Source organism: Lithobates pipiens, unplaced genomic scaffold, assembly GCF_037356315.1.
Source record: "Lithobates pipiens isolate NorthernLeopardFrog02 unplaced genomic scaffold, aLitPip1_a1.2 Scaffold_1, whole genome shotgun sequence".
In the NCBI taxonomy this organism is placed as follows: domain Eukaryota; kingdom Metazoa; phylum Chordata; class Amphibia; order Anura; family Ranidae; genus Lithobates; species Lithobates pipiens.
The window spans coordinates 48,540,655-48,560,887 of record NW_027507685.1 but is presented as its reverse complement, the minus strand read 5'-3'; the positions used below and the strand labels follow the sequence as shown (position 1 = coordinate 48,560,887).

General features: G+C 40.5%; 1 protein-coding gene across 1 annotated transcript in view; it reads right to left on the bottom strand.

Annotated features, from left to right (window-relative positions):
* The window catches only part of GPC4 (glypican 4), a 159,436-nt gene that overhangs the window by 71,591 nt on the left and 67,612 nt on the right, over nucleotides 1-20,233 (bottom strand). The window contains exon 2 of the mRNA XM_077493220.1: nucleotides 13,566-13,724. Coding sequence (XP_077349346.1) covers nucleotides 13,566-13,724 — 159 coding nt within the window. The remainder of the gene's footprint in view (nucleotides 1-13,565; nucleotides 13,725-20,233) is intronic.

Genomic DNA, 20,233 nt, shown 5'->3' with positions numbered 1-20,233 from the left:
CCTGATCAGCTCTCTTCGCCCATGGCAGAGAGCACTAATTGAAGTGTTCTGGTGGGGGGGGGGGGGGGGTCAGTCCTCCTGTCAGAACACACCAGCTCAACGGGGGGAGATTGCTGGACTAATCCCATATGGTTAGTACAGCGGCTCCCGATCAAAGCCAGAAATTGTAGAGTGTACCAGGCTTTATACTGGGACTGTAATAGCGCAGGGCGAAATCTGATCTGACAAGTCGATCAGCTGACTTCAACTAAAATCATTGGCTGATATCAGCTGCCAAACTCTTGCTGTGTCCAATCACAAAACCCAGAAGAAAGGTGGTGACATACCCATATTTCACCCTGTCTGGAGCCGCCGCCTGCTTGTTGGGGCAGATGTCAAGCAGTTAAAGAGGAAGTAAAGGTCATTTAAAAAAATAAAAAATAAATGCAACCTGCAAGGCAAAGGCATAATGAGCTAGTATGCATAGCATACTAGCTCATTATGAATAACTTACCTGAAAACGAAGCCCCCAAAGCGGTCCTCCGTCTTCATGTTCGCCGCTGCCATGTAACTCAGAGCCGCGATGACATCACTCCCGTGCATGTGCACGGGAGCCGAAATGAGCGGCATATCGCCGTGAGCTGCGGCTTGCCGAGTGCGCCTGCGCGTCGCTGCCTATGGTGCATGCGCCGTAGACAGCGGTGGCTGTCTTTTTGTAAATATCTCCTAAACCATGTAGATTTAGGAGATATTTCTTGGACCTACAGGTAAGCCTTAATCTAGGCTTACCTGTAGGTCAAAGTGGTTTGTAAGGGTTTACAACCAATTTAAAGACAGCACACAAAAAAATAAAAAAAATCAGATAAACAGCAGAGAGCACACTCCCTCAGCTGTATAAAGTATATGTGCATTTTTCTTTATTTTGTTACATACACATATATAACTTTTCAAATAATTGCAAAAAATAAAAAAACTTTAAAGAACATAATTATGTTAAAATCATGGCTATATTTTGTTATGGTTTCAGAACAGTAAAAATCTGATAGAGGTTTTAACCCTTTGTAAAAAAAAATAAAAAAAAATAAAAAACACACAACCTCTGGCTGCAGCTGGGCTTTAAGTTCCATATTCCCATAGAGAAACAAACTGCATTAAAAAAAAATAAAAGAAAATAAAAAAGAAAAACGCACCACATACAGAAATAGTACAATTTCAGTTTCACAGAACAATGTAGCCACAAAGATCTGTGGTCACAGGGTGGTGCACAATAAACAGGGGTGCACAGTTGGCCAGGGGTCACATAATGAAAATCTGGCTCTGAACACAGAATTCAAAAGAGATTTTGGTGAAAGTTGAGGAAAAAGTCATATATGTGGCGTTTCCTGTTTCAATAGGAATTTGGGGTTAAGTTTAGAATGTTTAGAATTTATGTGGCCGTACATATTAATCTGCAATTTTTTCTATACCAAAACAGTGGCTGCTAACTTTCATTATAACCATAAACTACAGGCTTGTGTGGTTAACTGAAATATGTTACAAAAGGTATATATTTTTGGAATACCAACTTTGCCCCATCTTAGTAATACAAGCTACCAAGACAAATTGCTGAAAAGTCTATTTTCCCCACAAGGAGAGACTGCAGTGGTTTGGAGGAACATATTTCAGGGTGGATTTAGAGGAAATTAGACCACATCTTTTAATGTATTTATTGACGACGCATTTAAATGTTTTTGTTAAGACATTTAAAGAGGAAGTAAACCCTGATGAGTTTACTTCCTCTTTCATTCCCTGCAAAGGTAAAGCATAATGGACTACTATACATCACATAGTAGTCCATTATGTGTCACTTACCTGACACAGGAGCCAACGAAGTCACCGCTGTCCCCTGTAGTCCGCTGCATCCATCTTCTTGGTGGGGTCTCGCAGCTCCGCCGCTGTCATTCGGCGAAGCCACGATGACGTCACTCCCGCGAATGGGCACGGGAGCCGACACGCGCAGCAGCTCCGTCATTGAGAATGCCGCGCTCAGTGCGCCTGTGCGCCGCTGTCTACGGCGCATGCGCCGTAGACAGCGGTGCCTGTTTTCGGGCAAATATCTCCTAAACCATATAGGTTTAGGAGATATTTTTGGACCTACAGGTAAGCCTTAACCGCTTGCTTACTGGGCACTTAAACCCCACCTCAGTCCCAGACCAATTTTCAGCTTTCAGCGCTGATGCACTTTGAATGACAATTGCGCGGGCATACAACACTGTACCCAAATGAAATTTTTATCATTTTTTTCCCACAAATAGAGCTTTCTTTTGGTGGTATTTAGTTACAGCTGGGAGTTTTATTTTTTGCTAAACAAACAAAAAAAGATGCAAAAAATAAAAAATCATGTTTAATAGTTTGTTATAAAATTTTGCAAACGGGTCATTTTTCTCCTTCATTGAAGTGCGCTGATTAGGCGGCACTGATAGGCTGCACTGGTGGGCACTGATGGGCTGCATTGGTGGGCACTGATAGGCTGCACTGGTGGGCACCGATAGGCATAGTTGAGGCGGCACTAATAGGCACAGATAAGGCGGCACCGATGGGCACAGATAAGGCAGCACTGATGGGCAAAGATGGGCACAGATGGGTGGCACGGATGGGCACTGATAGGTACCACTGATAGATGGGAATGATGGGCACTGATAGGTGGCACTGCTGGGCACTGGTAGATGACACTGATGGGCACGGATAAGTGGCACTGGGGTGCAGCACCTTTGAGGCAGATTGTGGGCACTGCTGGGTGGCACTGTGGGTGGCAATGTGGGTGGCACTGTGGGCACTGCTGGGTGGCACTGTGGGCACTGCTGGGTGGCACTTACTTTTAAAAAATTTGGCACTGCAGGGGGCAGGTGGGCACTAGCAGGGCTGGCCGTGATCGGGACTGCTGTCCCGATCACGGCCGCCGGTGATCGGCTTTTTTTTTTCTCCTCGCGCTGTCAGCGCGAGGAGGAATAATAGCCGATTACCGGCTCTGTTATATCACATGATCAGCTGTCATTGGCTGACAGCTGATCACGTGATAAGAGGTCGGGATCGACCCCTTGCACGGATCGGTGATCAGGCGAGTCTCATGGACTCGCCCCTCAGGGGGCGCGCAGGCCGCTCGTGTACGGGACGACGTCAATAGACGTAGTCCCGGCAAAGGAGATCCGCGCTGTAGCCGTCATTTGGCTATAGCGCGGATCTCAAGTGGTTAATCTAGGCTTACCTGTAGGGCAAAGTGGTTTATAAGGGTTTACAACCACTTTAAGGAACATACGTTTTGTAAAATGCACAATACAGACATTTAAATATAAAAAGTTAAATTAGTTTATTTTAATTTTAGAAAGTTATTTATTCTCCGTTTTGCACACTAAACTATTAATAGGCAGTGCTAATTTTAAATTATTCTAAATCATCAACTTGTAAAACAAGCTACTGAGTTTATAATAGAAATGAAAGGCAAAACATTTGTATAGATAAAAAAAAAACCAAAAAAAAACACCACATTATAAAGTACCTTTTCCCCCCATTTGTATAAAGTACCACATTCCCTCTGTTCTCAATTGCATAATATGGGGGGGGGGGGGGGGGGGGATCATCAGCACACTGAGTTTCCCAGTAAATGGCTGTGCTGCGGGGGCATGTCAGGACAAGGTCTGATCATTGGAGGGGAGGACCCCAAGTTCCCAGCAGAGCTAGAGAACTGGTTATGGTGTGCTCTCATGCTTAGTGTGGTCAGTTTTTAATAGGAATGAAAAAAAGGACTGGCAAGAACACCAAGGATTTTTACATAAAGGAAGCAATACAAAGAAAACAGGATACTTTCTCATACAAGTACATGGTACAGCAGGCACATATCAGGAATATGAAGTGTTGGGATAACAAATGCTTTAAAGTGTAAGTTCACCTTTACAGAAAAATCTGGAAGTTAAAAAAAAGAGAAAGGGCTGTGAAAGTTTAATTTTTATTTTTGATCTTTTGTGGTTATTTAGAGGAGAGATTTGGGGTTTTATAGACCCCAGAGCTCTCCATAAAGAACACCCGTCATCCCATATTTATATTACAAGGGATGTTTACATTCCTTGTAATAGGAATTAAAAAAAAAAAGTTAAATGAACAGTGTAAAAATAAAATCCATAAGAAAAAAAAGAAAAGAAAAAAGGAAAGCGCCCTCATGCCTCCATGCAGAAGCAAACACATTAGTAAGTTGTGCGCACAACTGTAAACTGCGAATGTCAGATTGAGAGTAATAATTCTAGTGCTAGACCTCCTCTGTGACTCTAAACAATTAACCTGTAAAAAAAAATTAAAGCGTCGCCTATGGAGTATCGTACGTTACCATTCCACAAGCGTGTGTAATTTTAAAGCATAACATATTAGGTATTTATATCATCTTTTATATGTTACAAAAAAAACTGGGTTATATATATTGTGTTTTTCTGGCATTAAAATTGTACATTTCACCCAAAAATCGCATTTGAAAAAAAAAACTCTGTGCAAATACTGTGTGACATAAAAAAAAAATTCAACAATCGCCATTTTATTCTCTGGGGTCTCTGCTTTTATATATGTATGTGTATGTTTGAGGATTCCAAGTAATTTTCGAGCAAAACACATATTTTTACTTGTAAACAAATAGTGCCAGAAAAAGTCTTGGTCCTTTAGTGGCTAGTATGCATTCAGTACACCATCATATACAGTAACTAGAAGTGTACAACGTACAGATTGTTTGGGTGTGTTTCATTGGCATCAATGAGTAATATAGAAATTTTATAAAAAGACAGTAAAATAAAATGAAATATTAGTTTGAAATATCACCTGATAAATGAAAGTTAAAATAAAATTCTCCCAAAACCTGAACAGTTTTCTTTTATGGATATTACTAAAATTAAAAACATACAACTGCAGAGTGTAAAATATATTCATGGACATAACCTAAGATTCAAAAAACATTTCCAACAGCATCACACATCAAACAAAAAAAAAAAATCTCAAATATGTTGTTTCTGCTCTAAGCAAGAATAATGGCTGGTGTTCCCTGTCTGGACTCTGTGGTTCCATAAATTAACACCTCTGCTGCAAGTCACTTGAACAAAGTCCTACACACAAGGATTACTTTCCTGTTTTGCCAAGTTGTAAAAACATGTTTTATAGCTGCACGACAAATACAGTACACTCATTAAATCACCACATCAACACAAATTCAATAGGAAAAAAAATAAAATAAGAGGCATACACAAAGAATTCAAGAATTGCAAAAATCATACCTTTCTGAGTGTATAAACAATTTCTAAACAAAAGAAGGTGCTGTTTTCTCAATTTCCTTCAAACCCTCTTCATTCATTTGGTGCACAGTTACTATAATTTGTAGTAACCATTTATGGTAACTGCACTTTCTTCCTAGTAAGGAAAAAAATGCAAGGTGTTTGGACTCTGGTTAAGCCAGGGCTGGCCAATTTCTGATTGTCATGGCAACTGAAAAACCCTGATAGCTGGGTCATTGTGAACTACAGCCTATAAGGAGGCGGGAGCTAAAATGCCAGGGTCGTCAGCAATGCTCTTCCCTTTCCTATCCAACAAGTGTTGCTGTGTGCAGAGGAAGTAAAAGAGGCGGCACTCCTGAGCTTCACTCTCTATAGTACAGTGATGGAGAACCTTGGCAGCCCAGATGTTTTGGAAGTACATTTCCCATGATGCTCACCTACACTGCAGAGTGCATGAGCATCATGGGAAATTAAATTCCAAAACATCTGGGGTGCCAAGGTTCGCCATCACTGGTATAGTGGGACCCAGGGACTGTATTTTGGTGTGTGCTGTGTGATGGTGTGAAGAGATAGGGAGTGGCTTGAAGCCAGAGCAGTAACAAGAAGACTCATGGCCCCTGGAGGTCATTGCCGACAGGTGAAGGCTCCAGGATGGATGTTATGGGGGTAGACACATGGCATGGGGCCCCTGGAAGTTCTCCTGAGTGCTTCAACCCCGCACATGCTTCCCTCAACTCTGTGTGCATTTCCTGTGATGTCATCGGGGGCCATGGCCCATTTCCAGCTGTATACACAGGTCTATGACATTACTAGTGGCATGAATCTTTCACCAGCTTTGTACACCAACATGTCACGTCATTGGCAGCTGTCCCCTACTCTTGTAATATGCGATATCATTAGAGCATGACGCCCTTCCCCCCAGATCTATGAACTGCTCTGTGGTGCCATTGGTGAGATGGCAGTCCCTTCATCACCACTATAGTATGATGTAACAAAGGGGATGAGGCCCCCCAATTCTATATACTGTTCTATGATATCATGAAAGCGGTAGTAACGTTTTTTCACGAATGTAAAAAAAAAAAAAAAAATTGTGCCCCCCTGGATCTCCAGTGATGTACTGTCATGGCTCTGCCTGGTCCCTGGAGGCTTCCATCTCAACCTGGTCTTCCGTGTGGGTTTCATATCTTTGGTCGCTTGAATGGCCAGGGTGACGTTACTCCGGCACATGGGAATTATATCACCGTATGTGCAGCTCAGATCACAATACCCATTGACAGGAAAGGGGGACATTTATAACACGAGAGACTCTTAGGGTCGGTCAGAGATTCGTCCAGTTACTGACTTTACAACCACTTTAAAAAGGTCCTCCCCCAGCTCTATATACTGTTATGTGTGTTCTAGGATGTTAACTGGTGGTTTCAACTCCCCCCACACACTTTTTTAAACACATCTCAGCTTAGAATCTCTACAAGGACAGGTCTCAAGTTCAATAAAGTATACATTATTGTATTGTTTGGCAAGTTCATTGTTTTGCCAATTTACTGTCTATGCCACTTCAGTGTATACCTCAGACATGTTTATTTGATATAATAGATAAGGAACTCTGACCGAATTATATCTTTAGAGGGATGCTATCCCCCTAATGATATCACTATTCCTGGCACGTAGAGGTCAGCTTTCCATTTTTAGACGCTGACCCTGCAAGGGTAGCATGACCCTTCCCACTGCATGTGGCTTTACTAGGAGTGAGTGATGTCCAGTTGATAGTTTTAGAATTTGTGTGTGGCCCCAGTTGTAAAGCCCCTTTGCCTCATGCCTTGTATGGCTTCAGCAGTGCATCAGGAGTCATTGCGTCAAAGGACTGGATAATAACTACTGCAAGATTGTAATTTCCTGCACAGAGGAAAAGGTAAAAAACAGGACTTCTGTCAAAGCACTTTCCGGTCTGAAAAGGCTGCGAGTGATGGTTCCTAACATTTCTAGTTGTAGCCCCCCCAACCCATCCTGTAAGGCCACTGTTTCAGGGGGTGAGGAACTGCTAATAAGGTGATGCAGAAGGTCCTTCACAGATTGTTCCCCAACAGTAATTTCACACTGTCGTCATTCCTTATCTGAATTCCGAGAGAACCCAGTCCCTGAACAGCCTATAAGAAGTGTCCATGTCACACAGAAAGTGACATGGATGCCCAAAGGAGGATCGTGGCTTTAGGTTAGTAAAAAAAAAAAAGGGCTTGTAGACAATTGTTTAAGACACTGATCAGTTACAGGAGAATGGACATTATCCCAAGTATCACCAGTAAAAGTATATCTCATAAAATGAAGAAAATTATCTCTCAGCCTGAATTAGGGAAACAAGCAGAAGCTTAAAGGCTGATATATACAAATACTTTCCTGCTGTTCGTTCCCAACAGCCATTTATTATGCAGATGTGATTCCCCCAATATGTGCTGTGAACCCATTGGGCTGCCTTGTCTTTTCTCCAACGATTCTAGATATACAACTCACGTGACTAAGGGGGCCTCTGTATCCTGCTAAGCCCATACACAAGAATACCTCGCCGAATTAATCCTTCCAAGGTGTGGCTAGGTGCACAGTAATGTGAAGCCATGACAAAGCAGCTGCATGCGCCATTTCAGAAAAGTGAAATATATACACATCCATATTGAACAGATGCCTGTGCCTTTACATGTGCTGCTCTTTGTTCCCCAAGAGGCAGGTATATTCCTCCACCCTACAGCTGGGGTTACACAACAGGAACAGCAACTTGCAGTTTAATCTGGACAGATAAAAGAATAGTATGAGGTAAAAAGAAGAAACAGAACACCAGTGTTGGTTTTTTCAGCATCATATTGCAGGCCAACAGCAAACTTCTTCCCAGAATATAAGCAGCGAGGGAGTAAGCACACTTTTCACTTTGCAAAATATGCTTTCTGAGTCTGTCTCTAGGGGGAGTGAGATCCTCTTTTACTGAACGCATTTTAGATCTGGGCTCTTTTTATGTAACATATTATTCCAGTTTCATACAAGGTTTAATAAAACCACTACACAAGCTGAGTTGCAAAGGAGAGGATTGCAATAACTGTATCCCCACCCAGTGCAACTTTCATTAAAAAGTACACTCCAGTCAAAACAGATATATAATTTAGAGAAAGCTAAAAAAATGTATGTTTTTTTTATTTTTAAAGTACATCTAGAATAATGAAGGTTAACTTAATTTCTGCCTCAGTGCAATCCTATTTACAGGAGAACTACATATAGGGAGGGGCATTACTAGGGGACAACCAGATGTGCTACATGAACGTGCGTTGACAAAAAACATGCAGATAGGGAGAGCAGAGAGATGACCTCATTGGTTTAATGGTGGTCTTTCACTGTCCAGTCAGCAGGTTCAGGGCGTAGTCAACCCCACTCTATTCCTTAGGCAATGTTCACATTCCTATGTTACAGAGACAAAAATACTTGCATCCTTGTTACATACATCTGGCAGTGCCACTAGTTCACCCCAATGCACCTTTATAAATGCATGCAAAAAAAGTACCATGTATATTGGTGTGGCACAATTTAGAACTAAGAGTATTGAATTTCTTTTGTGCGATTTTCACATGTAGGGCAGCCCATACAAATAATGAAGCTCCTCTAAATGTGACGTGTGAAATCATGCAAATATATGCACATACTGTCGCAACTGCATGGGTTTAAATTAAATCTTAAGGGTTCACTTTTTTGCATGCATCTTTTTCAAAACGACCATGTGATTTCTCAGCAGTTCCTGCACCCACACTGAGATTTTACATGCATGGGGGTGACATTCAGAATAACAACCGCGCACGGTTTCAACTGCAGCTATTTGCAGGAATTGCTGCAATTCCCAGAACCAAGCCTTAGCGGCTTGGGCTACTTACCATGTCTATCAGATAGCATAGCAGCCAACTGAAGGAGCTGGAAGGACAGGATGGCCTGTAAAGAAATGTGCACGGTCTACAGCCTGCCTTTGAGCAAAAAGAATTCTGGTTGGCCGCATATCTACTAAAATCACATTTCAGAAAGTCCATAAAAACATATTCAAAGACACAAAGAGGGGAACAGCATCACCTTCTGCTTTGTGTTTTTGAGAGGCATTTTCTGGCATAAAAAAAATTACTAAATTTACTAAACGCCTGCACAAAATGCTCTACATCAGGGATATGCAATTAGTGGACCTCCAGCTGTTGCAAAACTGCAAGTCCCATCATGCTTCTGCCTTTGGCTGTCATGCTTGTGGCTGTCAGAGTCTTGCTATGCCTCGTGGGACTTGTAGTTCTGCAACAGCTGGAGGTCCGCTAATTGCATATCCCTGCTATACATGGACATTTTTTTCTGCCAAAAGAGCTGGTGTTTTAAGCCCAGTGTGTGTGGAACCTTAAAAAATAAAAATAAAAATTATATATATTATTATTATTATAGTACCTCACATTAGTGTCATCGGTGGAGACCTCTAGTTCTCCCATATAGAGGAGTGTATGACTTCCATGGTCCAGAGAAGCAGGATCTCCCAGTCTATGGCTAGTGTAGAACCCAATAATCATGGGGTATTTTGTCGCATTAACTGGGCTTAAGCACCATATAGCAATATGGTGTGACCAAATCCCCATATTTTTTGATCATGTTTTTTGAAAATGTCTAGGTTGTTTTAAATAGCCTTACAGGAGACAAATGTCTTTTTTGCATGTGTGCGCTGTAATATTTAGTTCTGTTGTATGGTCTTATGGCTGCACCATCTTTAACGCATCTTTTTGTGCCCAGTAAAAATCTTTTTTAACCCAAAAAAAATAATAAAACCCACCAAACCAAATCTAAAAAAAATTAGCAATAATGATCTCAATACAACATGTGAATGAGAGAGAAAGAAACAAGTTGTATACAATGCAACACAGACAAAAACGTGTAGGAGTTTAGTTTAACCGCAAATGTCAAGTCAGAATACTAACTAAAGCTGCAACTGTGTAAAGAGTCCCAAATTATACAATGTTTATGTAAGAAAACATGCGTGGGTATAAGAAGCTTGGCACAAGAGAGGTATATATAACATGAACACAGCGCACAGGAATTGCTTACTGAAGGCGTGTGTAAAGCTGTGGCTGCACATTCCCACAGTTCAGACTCTGGTGCAGAAGAAAATTACAAGTCATTTTCTTCATCAACAAAACCTCATCTAGATCTGGGAAGTCATCAGAAGCGAAGGCCTGGTTGGAATCCTAATGCCTGCTACACATGTACATACACCCCACACGCGCTTCAACAATGGGAGCTAAAAGTAACTTCAACCAGCTGGCAAGGCCATACATAAGCTTTCTGCACCGAGCGCTCTCCACACAGCTGTCCATTATACTTTACTGACACTGTTCAAGCTCCGAGGTTTATGACTATAACAAACCTATTTCAAAAGGAATTTGTTCTTCTGGCTAGAAGCAGAATTAGATTTGGTTGGAGAGCAATTAAGAGCACTTAGAGGTTGGTAGAAGCCAGGGAAAGGTCAGCAGGCCTTACATGAAAGTCCAACTGCAATGCCAGACGTCTACAAAAGAAAAAAAACCTCCACATAAATTTGGAGAGTAAAGATCTCTGCCAAACAAAGAAACGAGGGGGTGCTGGCCAGCAAGATAGCTTGAAAAATGACAAATTGGGTTCAAGTCCCAGAAGAAACTAATTAAAGATCAAATAAACAGAGCCTAAATATACAGAGAAGATACAATATTAAAACAAAATAACCAACAAACATAGGGGAGGCTGGCAGTGTTTATCCCTATGAAGGAGGAAGGTTTAGAGAGCAGACACTTCAATTGGCAGCTTACTGCAGGGAAAAGAATAGTGACTGGACAGTTATGACTCCATTCAAGAACAGCTGGTCATATCTGATGTAGCCACAGCCTTATAAGGTAATCCAGTCCAATCCCGACTAATGTCTATGGCTAGCCTGAACACAAACTGCTTCATTTTAGTCCCCTATTTCCCATAATCACCTTTCACTTGTGTTTTAAATATATGTATTGCTTTCCATGCCTTCCATTCCCGATGACCCAGACAGGATCTCACCAATTTTACCACAAGCAGAAATAAAAATCTGATGGGAACTTTTTCCCCATATCAAATGAAACCCCTTTCTGCCCACGCTGTAGCCAACAGACGCCTACAACACGGGCCTCCAGTTCTCGGACGTCTTTGCACATCCTCTCACACGGGAGCCTCGCAAAACCCCTGGGGAGTGCATTGGGTGCGCTCTGTGACCACAGTGTGCTTTAATCACAGATCAGGGTAAAGGGCCAATAACAGCAACCCTTTACCATGTGATCAATGGAGTCCAATCACAGCTGTCACAACGTAAACCGCTGTTAACCCCATCAGTGCTCAGATTAGACTGCACTGATGATCAGGGATCTGGTCATCAGTGAAGAAATACTACTAATTTGCAATTAAGAGCAAATGTTTTCAAAATTGTTGGTCTTTTTTGCTTATTTAGCAAAAAATAAAAACTCCAGTGTAGGGCTGCAACTAACGATTATTTTCATAATCGATTAGTTGGCCGATTATTGTTTCGATTAATCGGTTAATAACCTTTAAAAAAAAAAAAGTGAGTCAAATAAACGTTCATTTTCAATCACAATGACGGGAAAATTTGGAAATAGAAAACTTCTTAGTCAAAGGAATTTTCAGACAGTATGTGGTTTTTGTTCAGAAATTACATTAATTTTAAAAACAGAATGTTAAAAACAAGTGAAAATTTCAAACAAAATTCTTTCATTCAGCGAATGTACAAAGATTTTTCGTCTGAATATTCTCATCTGAAAATTGATCTGTGTGGCCAGCATAAGGTTCGGTACACACCTACGCAGTTTGCTTTTGATCTGTTTCTGCAGTGCTTTTTGATTTCTGCGCACGTGATTTTACTGCAATTTGCATTTTTTTGGGGCAGATTAAAAAACGCAAATTGCTGCAAAAACGCATTACATGCTTTTCTGCAGCTTCTCCATTGAAGTATATTGAACCAATAAAGCACCATTTTGCGTTAAAAGTCCCTAACCCTTTCAGATGGTGAATGTGTCCCATAGGAAACCATGTAAGTGAACTTTAGTGCATTTCTGCAAAAAGCACCAATAAACGCATAGATGTGAACCAGGTCTAAGACGTTTAGTAACATAATGGGGTTAAAAAACCTAAAATTAGCCCTTTATAGTAGGAAAAAAAGCAGATAATCACTACTGTAAGGGGTTCATTTTTTTTACTGTAGAACAGTGAAAGTAATATTTACAGTAGCGATTATTTGCTCTTTGTACTATAAAGGGCTCGTTTTCATTTTTTTAACCCCAATATGTTACTGGCTATTAATCGATTATGAAAATAGTAATCGATTAATTTCATAATCGATTAGTTGTCGATTGATTAGTTGTTTCAGCCCTACTCCAGTGGTGATTAAATCCCACCAAAAGAAAGTCCTGTCTCAAAAAAGTGATAAAAAACCCAATTTGAATACAGTGTAGCATGACTGAGTAATTGTCATTCAAAATGTGACAGCACTGAAAGCTGAAAAAATCGGCCTGGGAAGGAATGGAGTTTAAGTGCCCAGTATTGAAGTGGATAAAAAAAATGGCTTCAGCGTATGAGTGCAGGAATATTTCACACCCGCCAGCAAGTCAGTTGTATGTAGGGGAGACATCTCCATACACAATGAAGGCTTCACGTTTGATAATCTCCTGAACTTTACAACACAAACTGCTGTAGATGTTATCCCCGCCTAGGTTTCTAGGCCTCAACCTCCAATGCAGGTATTCTGGTCCATCAAATCACAGCAGAATGTGATATTTATATATATATATATATATATATATATATATATATATATATATATATATATATATATATATATATATATATGTGCATTCAAATACTCATCAACCCCAAACACTACAAAAAATTCAGAGGTTTCCTATTTTCGGATTATAAAATTGCAAAGGAACAGAATATAAAAAAAGAGCTCCTCTGGAGAAGCGGGGGTACAACACATGTTTTTCATATGTCTGTGCGTTGGTAAAAAGGGCGTAAAAGCAAAAATCATATATTACTGAAACAAGCGGAAATGAAGAAAATCATGTTCGCATCAGCAGATTTTATTCACATCAGCTTATGTCCAAGTAATAAAAACATCCTCTCGTCCACTGACAACAGTAACTTCTGTTCTTTAAATATACAGTGTGTGCAAGCATAATAAAGGTCCTCAAAAAAACAGTAAAACCTCACCAAGACAAAATAAAAAAAAGAATTATTACTTACCATCAAATTTGTTGTATCTGGAAGCAAAAATATTCTGCATACTACTGCATGGTTCAGTGACAGCGGCCTTGAAGTCGTGTTTACTTTGCTGATTGTACTTCTCCTCCATGGCCTGGGAGCAGCATGTGTGCCCCTGTGTGCAGACCTTTAGGTGGTCACCTGGAGGATAAAACAAGAGGGAATTATACAAATGCTAAATCAATTCTACAGATTATCAGCCATATAAATAGTCTTTGCCCATCTGGCTGGTCATAGTAACTCAGTTTGCATCACCTCATTCTATAATTATTTACAGTTTGTTTTTTTTTTGTTTTTTTTTTTTACAGTTTTTTTTGTTCCACAAGGTTTTTGAAAGAACTTTAATCCTACCAAGCTCATGTACAAGACTAACACAAAATTGTTCTTTCCAAATGTCAACCTCCAGCAAACAAAAAAAGAAAAACGTTTTTGTTTTGGATAGAGCAGGGTAGCATTTGTCTTCTTTCTAATCTGTATATCTATAGGGGGTCCCATGTTCTATGTATAAACATTTGGTACACAACAAACTGATATGAACACCGTTTTTATAAATATATTAAAAAGGTAAAAATTAAACCAATTCTGTGTATGTAAATATAACCAGTCCTTTATATGTTTTTGCTGCAAGTCAAAACCAAAATTAGGTTCTTAACCACCTCCAGTCAGGGCCTTTTCTGCAAATTTGTTCACATGCAAGTCATTTGTACACACAAAATAAAAAAATAATATTATTATTATATATACATACATATATATATATATACATACATATATATACCGTTTCCCTAAGCCCTAGTAGGTCTTATTTTCAGGGTAGGGCCAATACTGCAGCAGTCACCAACAATCACGCTAGGTCATATATATATATATATATATATATATATATATATATATATATATATATATATATATATATATATATATATATATATATATATATATATATATATATATATAACACACACAAAAGCAGAGACCCTAGAGAGTAAATTGATAGTTTATTTTTGTCACACAGTATTTTCTCAGCAGTTTTTCAAATGTAATTTTGTGGGGAAAAAATACACTTTTTTGAAAACTAATGCAAAAAAGTTTTTTTGTAAAATATAAAAGATGATGTTATGCCAATTGAATAGATACCAAACATGTCACGGTTTAAAATTGCGCATGCCCATGCAAAGAGAACAAGCAAAGTAAATGTTTCTATTCATAGGTGACGCGAGACTGATGCGTGTATTCGCCTTTGCAGGAGAACTTTAAATTATTTCTTTTTTTGCTGTCAAAAGCGAAGGTAAACATCCTTGTGACACCAATAGGTTTGTGACAGGTTTTACTCTTTATGGAGAGATTGGGGGTATACAAGACCCCAAATCCCTCCTCTGCACTTAAAAGCATTCAAAATATCAAGATCAATGTTTTTGAATGCTTTTGATTTTTATAAAAAGGTGCCGATTGTTTCCGAGTAAACCAGAAATGTCATGTCATCACTTCCAGGCAACCATCACAAACAGCCGATCCCCCTTGGCCTGGATGTCTGTCCATCTGGTGGATGCCCAGGCTGGTCGCTAGTTAGCCGCTCCTATTGGTATTACAAGAAAGCTGACCATCGGCTTTAAAAAAAACATACTGAGGTGATGCCTGCAGCTTCATGTATAATCCCCTTATAACCATTGAATGTCCAGTGACACGCAGGTACGTTGCTGCATGGAAAGTTGCTAAAGTGGATCTTTACTGCATCTGAGCATCACAAACCAAAACCATTTAACTCATTTTTAATATTCAAAGCAATCTCCCCCATCTATCCATGTCCCCATGGTTTCTTATCCTGAAGAGTCCCTTTAACAAAACATCCCGCTAACAATTTTGGGTGTGGCCACCTTGAGTAAAAGATTCATATAGCATTTGCTTTCTGTAATCCATCTGTCCTTATCTCAGGCATGTGTGCGCACTTAGCTGAGAAAAACCCTTCTCTCCTGAAGACTCCTGGGATGTATGACAATTTGCCTAACCAAGAAGCCAGGAAGTAACGGAAGATATTACAAAAAAATAAAAGGAAAATGATATTCTTTCCTAATGCTTGCAGCATGAGAATTAAAAATAACCAAAGTTGATTGGGAGAGTGAATGTCCGCTTTAATTGAGCCCAATGATAAATGCACCGATAATACAACTAGTCAGAAATGATCTTCAAGCTACGTACCCAAACTACAGTCCCACGATTACCCTAGGTATTCTAGAGATAATATAAGGGCTTGTTCACACTTCACTAAATTAGTGACGCTCGACAAACATTAATATAGTGTTTTTATGGCGCTAGCATGGTCATTAGACAGGCATAAATGAGCTTTAGTATGGGGCGTTTCACAAGCGTTAAAAAAGCTTCCTAAACACCCTATGCGCAGTTTCATAGTGTTCGACGAGCGTTAAAAACTGCTCCACAATGGAAAGTGACTAATTTTACCGCTCCTCAATCGCACCAATACCATGCTGAAAATGGGAGGCATCGATAGGCTTCAAGCGCCTCCTGACTTGACATGAGGCTTCAATTTTGAAGCGACTAACGCTTAGTGTGAACAGCACAATGTGTTGTCTATGCTAGATCTTGTGCATAGGCGTTTTTAATGCATGTCGAAGGCCTCTTGAACGCCTGCTCTCAATGCCAGCAACAACGATCTTGTGCTAAAGCCATCTTTAACCTTCTGTTAAAAAAAAAGGGAAACTTGTCCTGAGAAAAATGTAGAAGTTGTCCATGACTTCAATAAATTCTCAGTCACTGCCCTGGAACAAGCATGCAGATGAGAAAGTCAAAGTTAAGGCAATTCATGGAAATACTTGTACCAGATCAGTGGCTCAAAAGTATTTATACTACTGGATCAGCAAACTGGCCAGAGAAGTCGGCAATAGTGCAGGTTTACTTATATAAAAATATAACAAAAAAAAAAAAAAAAAAAAGCAGATAAGAATTATCAAGGCGGTTATCACTCCCATTACCACAGGTAAAAGTTCATATACTTCAAGGAAACTTCTAGATCAACCATGAACAGGACCGTTTTATAAAGGGGTTAAAAAGAAGAAGAATGTCTGGAGGAGAACTGCACTGTTCATTGTGAACAGAATTCTTTTGGTCGGGGCAAAGGTTCATTCAATAAGTCAGCATTTTGGTCAGCCCTGTCTTTTGGTTAGCGGGCAAATTCAGAAAACCTTGTTCTGTGAGGACTATCAAAGAGTCACTTGTGTTCATAGCTGTAAAATGTGCCACATACAAAAACGACGACTAAAAAGTGAATTTGCTCTTTTATCATTTGGATCTGCATGCAATTTAGTCCTGGGTTACACATTACTTCTTCATACAGATCTTCTCCAAGTCACATCAGCATGCAGGGCTTGCGTGTTTCAGAACTGCGCACAGAAACACGCATTCATGGAACATGCATTTAGCTCGCAGTGCCATTAACGGTCAATAGCACCCTAAACGCAGCTAGGAAATGTGTGTTTTTTCACGCGACAAAATGTGGCAAAACGCCCGGCAAAGAAGGACCAAAACAGAATGTGGCAAAATGCTCCATGCCTGAAAAGCGCCCCAGTGTGGAAGTAGCCTAAGGGGTTAATCCTTTGCATTGTGTATAAAGGCTGTTTCACCCGTCTCTCTGATCCTCGTCTCCAAAAAATAACCTGATAGTTACAGAGCCAGTGGACGGGCTGCACAGGCTCAGTTTGGTGTGTATTGCTGGCCTTTTTTTTTTCTTGGCTGCATGTGATCAGCACAGGGCCAATCAACACTGTCCAGAGGATCAGGGGGAATGAAAACTCCTACAAGCTTTACTAGTAACTGATACAAGTCACAAGACTGCTATATACTGCTGACAAGAAAGGGGAATTCAGCAGTTTATATTTACTAAAATAATAGCATTTCTGTGTATAGTGAGAGACCAGATATGGTGAATGCAGGGTCCTGGGTCTAGTAACACAAACTGCAAGCCATCAGACATTAAAGCTGTTGAATGGGGGACTTAAAACTCATAACGTCAAACAGATCAGGGCAAAGTATTCATGTAAATAAACACAATGCAAACAGACACCCTATCCTGAGGTCATATCAGGCTCCATGAACACTGCTTATTCTGGTATTGTGGAATGATTTACAGCCAGTAGAACACTGAACAAGGATATCAGCATGATTTCCAGCATATGGACGACCACAAGAGAAATGTGCGATATGCTGCACAATACAAACCCAAGTGATAATGATCTCCAATTATCAAACACTGCAGTCTGTATGAACTCCTCACAGCCTACTAACCACATCAGTAAGATAGTGGCGGTATTAGACATGTCCTACACCACACACATGGAAACTGCAGGACAGGATTTATTCATCTTTAATGAAAAAATAACTACATTCCTGTTGCTGTTTCCTCCCCTGGTGGGAGACCTTGGCTGCATTTACCACTCCACCTTCTCCAGGGCTAATATCTAAATAATTAATATTTAATACATCTTGAATAGTTTTCAATTCACCTTTTAAGTCAACTACCCACGTAGTTGGTCAAGTCAAGTTCCCACTGGAACCGGCAGCGGATCGCACAGGAATGCCGCGCGTCCCTGTTCTCCGGTTCAGGGCCAAATCTTTGCCTGAATTTGGCCCTACAAACGGAGCCAAAAAGGTGCACAGCATTTCTGTGCAGTGCACTCCGCAGCCGCCCCGGAGATTTGTGACCGGCTCCATAGAGAGCCGGCCACATTCTCCTGCTATGCAAATTGGATGCAGGGAAACCCAGGTGTGAGTCCGGCCTAAAGCCTTTGAAATGAGCAATGAATTCATTTAGTGCAGAGCTTCTATAGAACTTCTCAAATCTGTGTGCTGGGGCCCGATATGCAAACCTGTGCTCAGACACTCTGGATTTGACACAGAATTACCAACGTTGAGTATAGTAGAATATTAAAGGGTCTGTTAAGCCAGAATTTTTCCATGATACGGTAGATTCTGAAAAGTAGAATTGCCCATTGGAGTATTTAAAGTGGTTCTAAAGGCTCAAGTTTATTACCTTCTATGCATGAAGGTAAAAAAATTAAAACTTTCACTGTGCCGCAGACCCCCAGCTCACCCCCATCGCGATCCAGTGATGTGCACAAGTGCCTTGGCTTTCCGGGGGCTCTCCCTCTGCATTAGCAAAGACAGTAGTGGGAGCTACCGATGCAGTCAATCACAGCCAGTGAACCAATGGAGGAGAGAGAGAGGGAACAGGACCAAGCCAAAGCTCTGTGTATGAATGGACACGCAGAGCCAGGGCTCAGGAGCAAGGTGCCCATGTTGTAAACTGCTTGCTCTGGGAGCACTCAAGTGGAAGAAGGGGCCAGGAATATTGGCGGGGAACCCAAGAAGAGGAGGATTGGGGCTGCCCTGTGTAAAACTACTGCACAGAACAGGTGAGAATAAACAGGTTATTAAACAAAAAAAAATGGTTTTATTACTTTCAATTCTAAGGATCAATGCTTGTGAGATCTGAGCTCATATTTTGCTCACCTGCGACAGTCATTATTAGAATGTCATCTTAAATTTCTTGTTACATTTTTCATTTTGTGTTTTTAATTAGTTTGAAGACAGGCTTGCTTCACTAAAGGAGGAGGAATATATTAAGTGGTGTTAAGCAGTCAGGAACTCTGGAGGGGTACCAAAGAGATAAGAGGCCAGCAGTCTGACAACTATGTTCATTGGAGAGGATTTTAACTTTACTACCTGTTCCATAACCAAAACAGGAAGGGAGGGACTCCCTGGTTGTCATTAGGTTCACTAGAACTAGTGTCCCCACTGGAAGATTTTCCCTCTATTCCTTTTCTGGTGACAAGCCCACATTTTGGCATTTTCTTTTACTTTCATTCTTGGTAAACAGGACAAAGAATGTGAAACCCCCTAACAGTGACATAGAGCAGGGCAATTTTCTCCCAAAAAAAAAAAAAAAAAAATCTCGATTCACAAGTTTTTTTTCCCAATTTTTTTGGATGGACACCGCGCTGGTCCTGAGGAGCCGCAGGCAGGTGTTTTTAGATGAGGCCGCAGCTTCGGCCTAGTCTGCGGCCTCAGCTAAAAACGCCTGCCCGCAGCTCCTCAGGAGCGGCGCGGTGTCCATCCAAAAAAATAGAAAAAAAAAAAAAAACTTGTGAATCGAGATTTTTTTTTTGGGAGAAAATTGCCCAGCTCTAGGTCACTGTTAGGGGGTTTTCACATTATCTTTGTCCTGTTTTTATATTTATTTTTTTCCACCAGGACCGGCGCTGATACTGAGCCGGTCCTGGTGGAAAAAAAAAATTATTTGCGGAAATTTTGAATCGATTTGACTTCTCAACTCGATTCAAAATTGAAATCAATTTTTTCCCCAGCCCTACAGGGACACAAAGCAGTAACAACCTGACCGTGGTCCTAATCCGTCTCTACCCTGCCCAAAACTAAAAAGTTCTGCCCTTAGTTATACTTTTATGTATCAGACAAGTCTATGGAAAACTCACACTCAGAAATAAAAAGAAGTGGTCTTTCTTCAGAAAATAATTGCGGTGCTTGGGGGGAAAAAAATATCAAGTGCAATTTGTCCACATGAATAGGCTATACTTGTTAAGCTTTGTTGAAGAGATACATGACTCTGGGTCAAGTGAATCAAT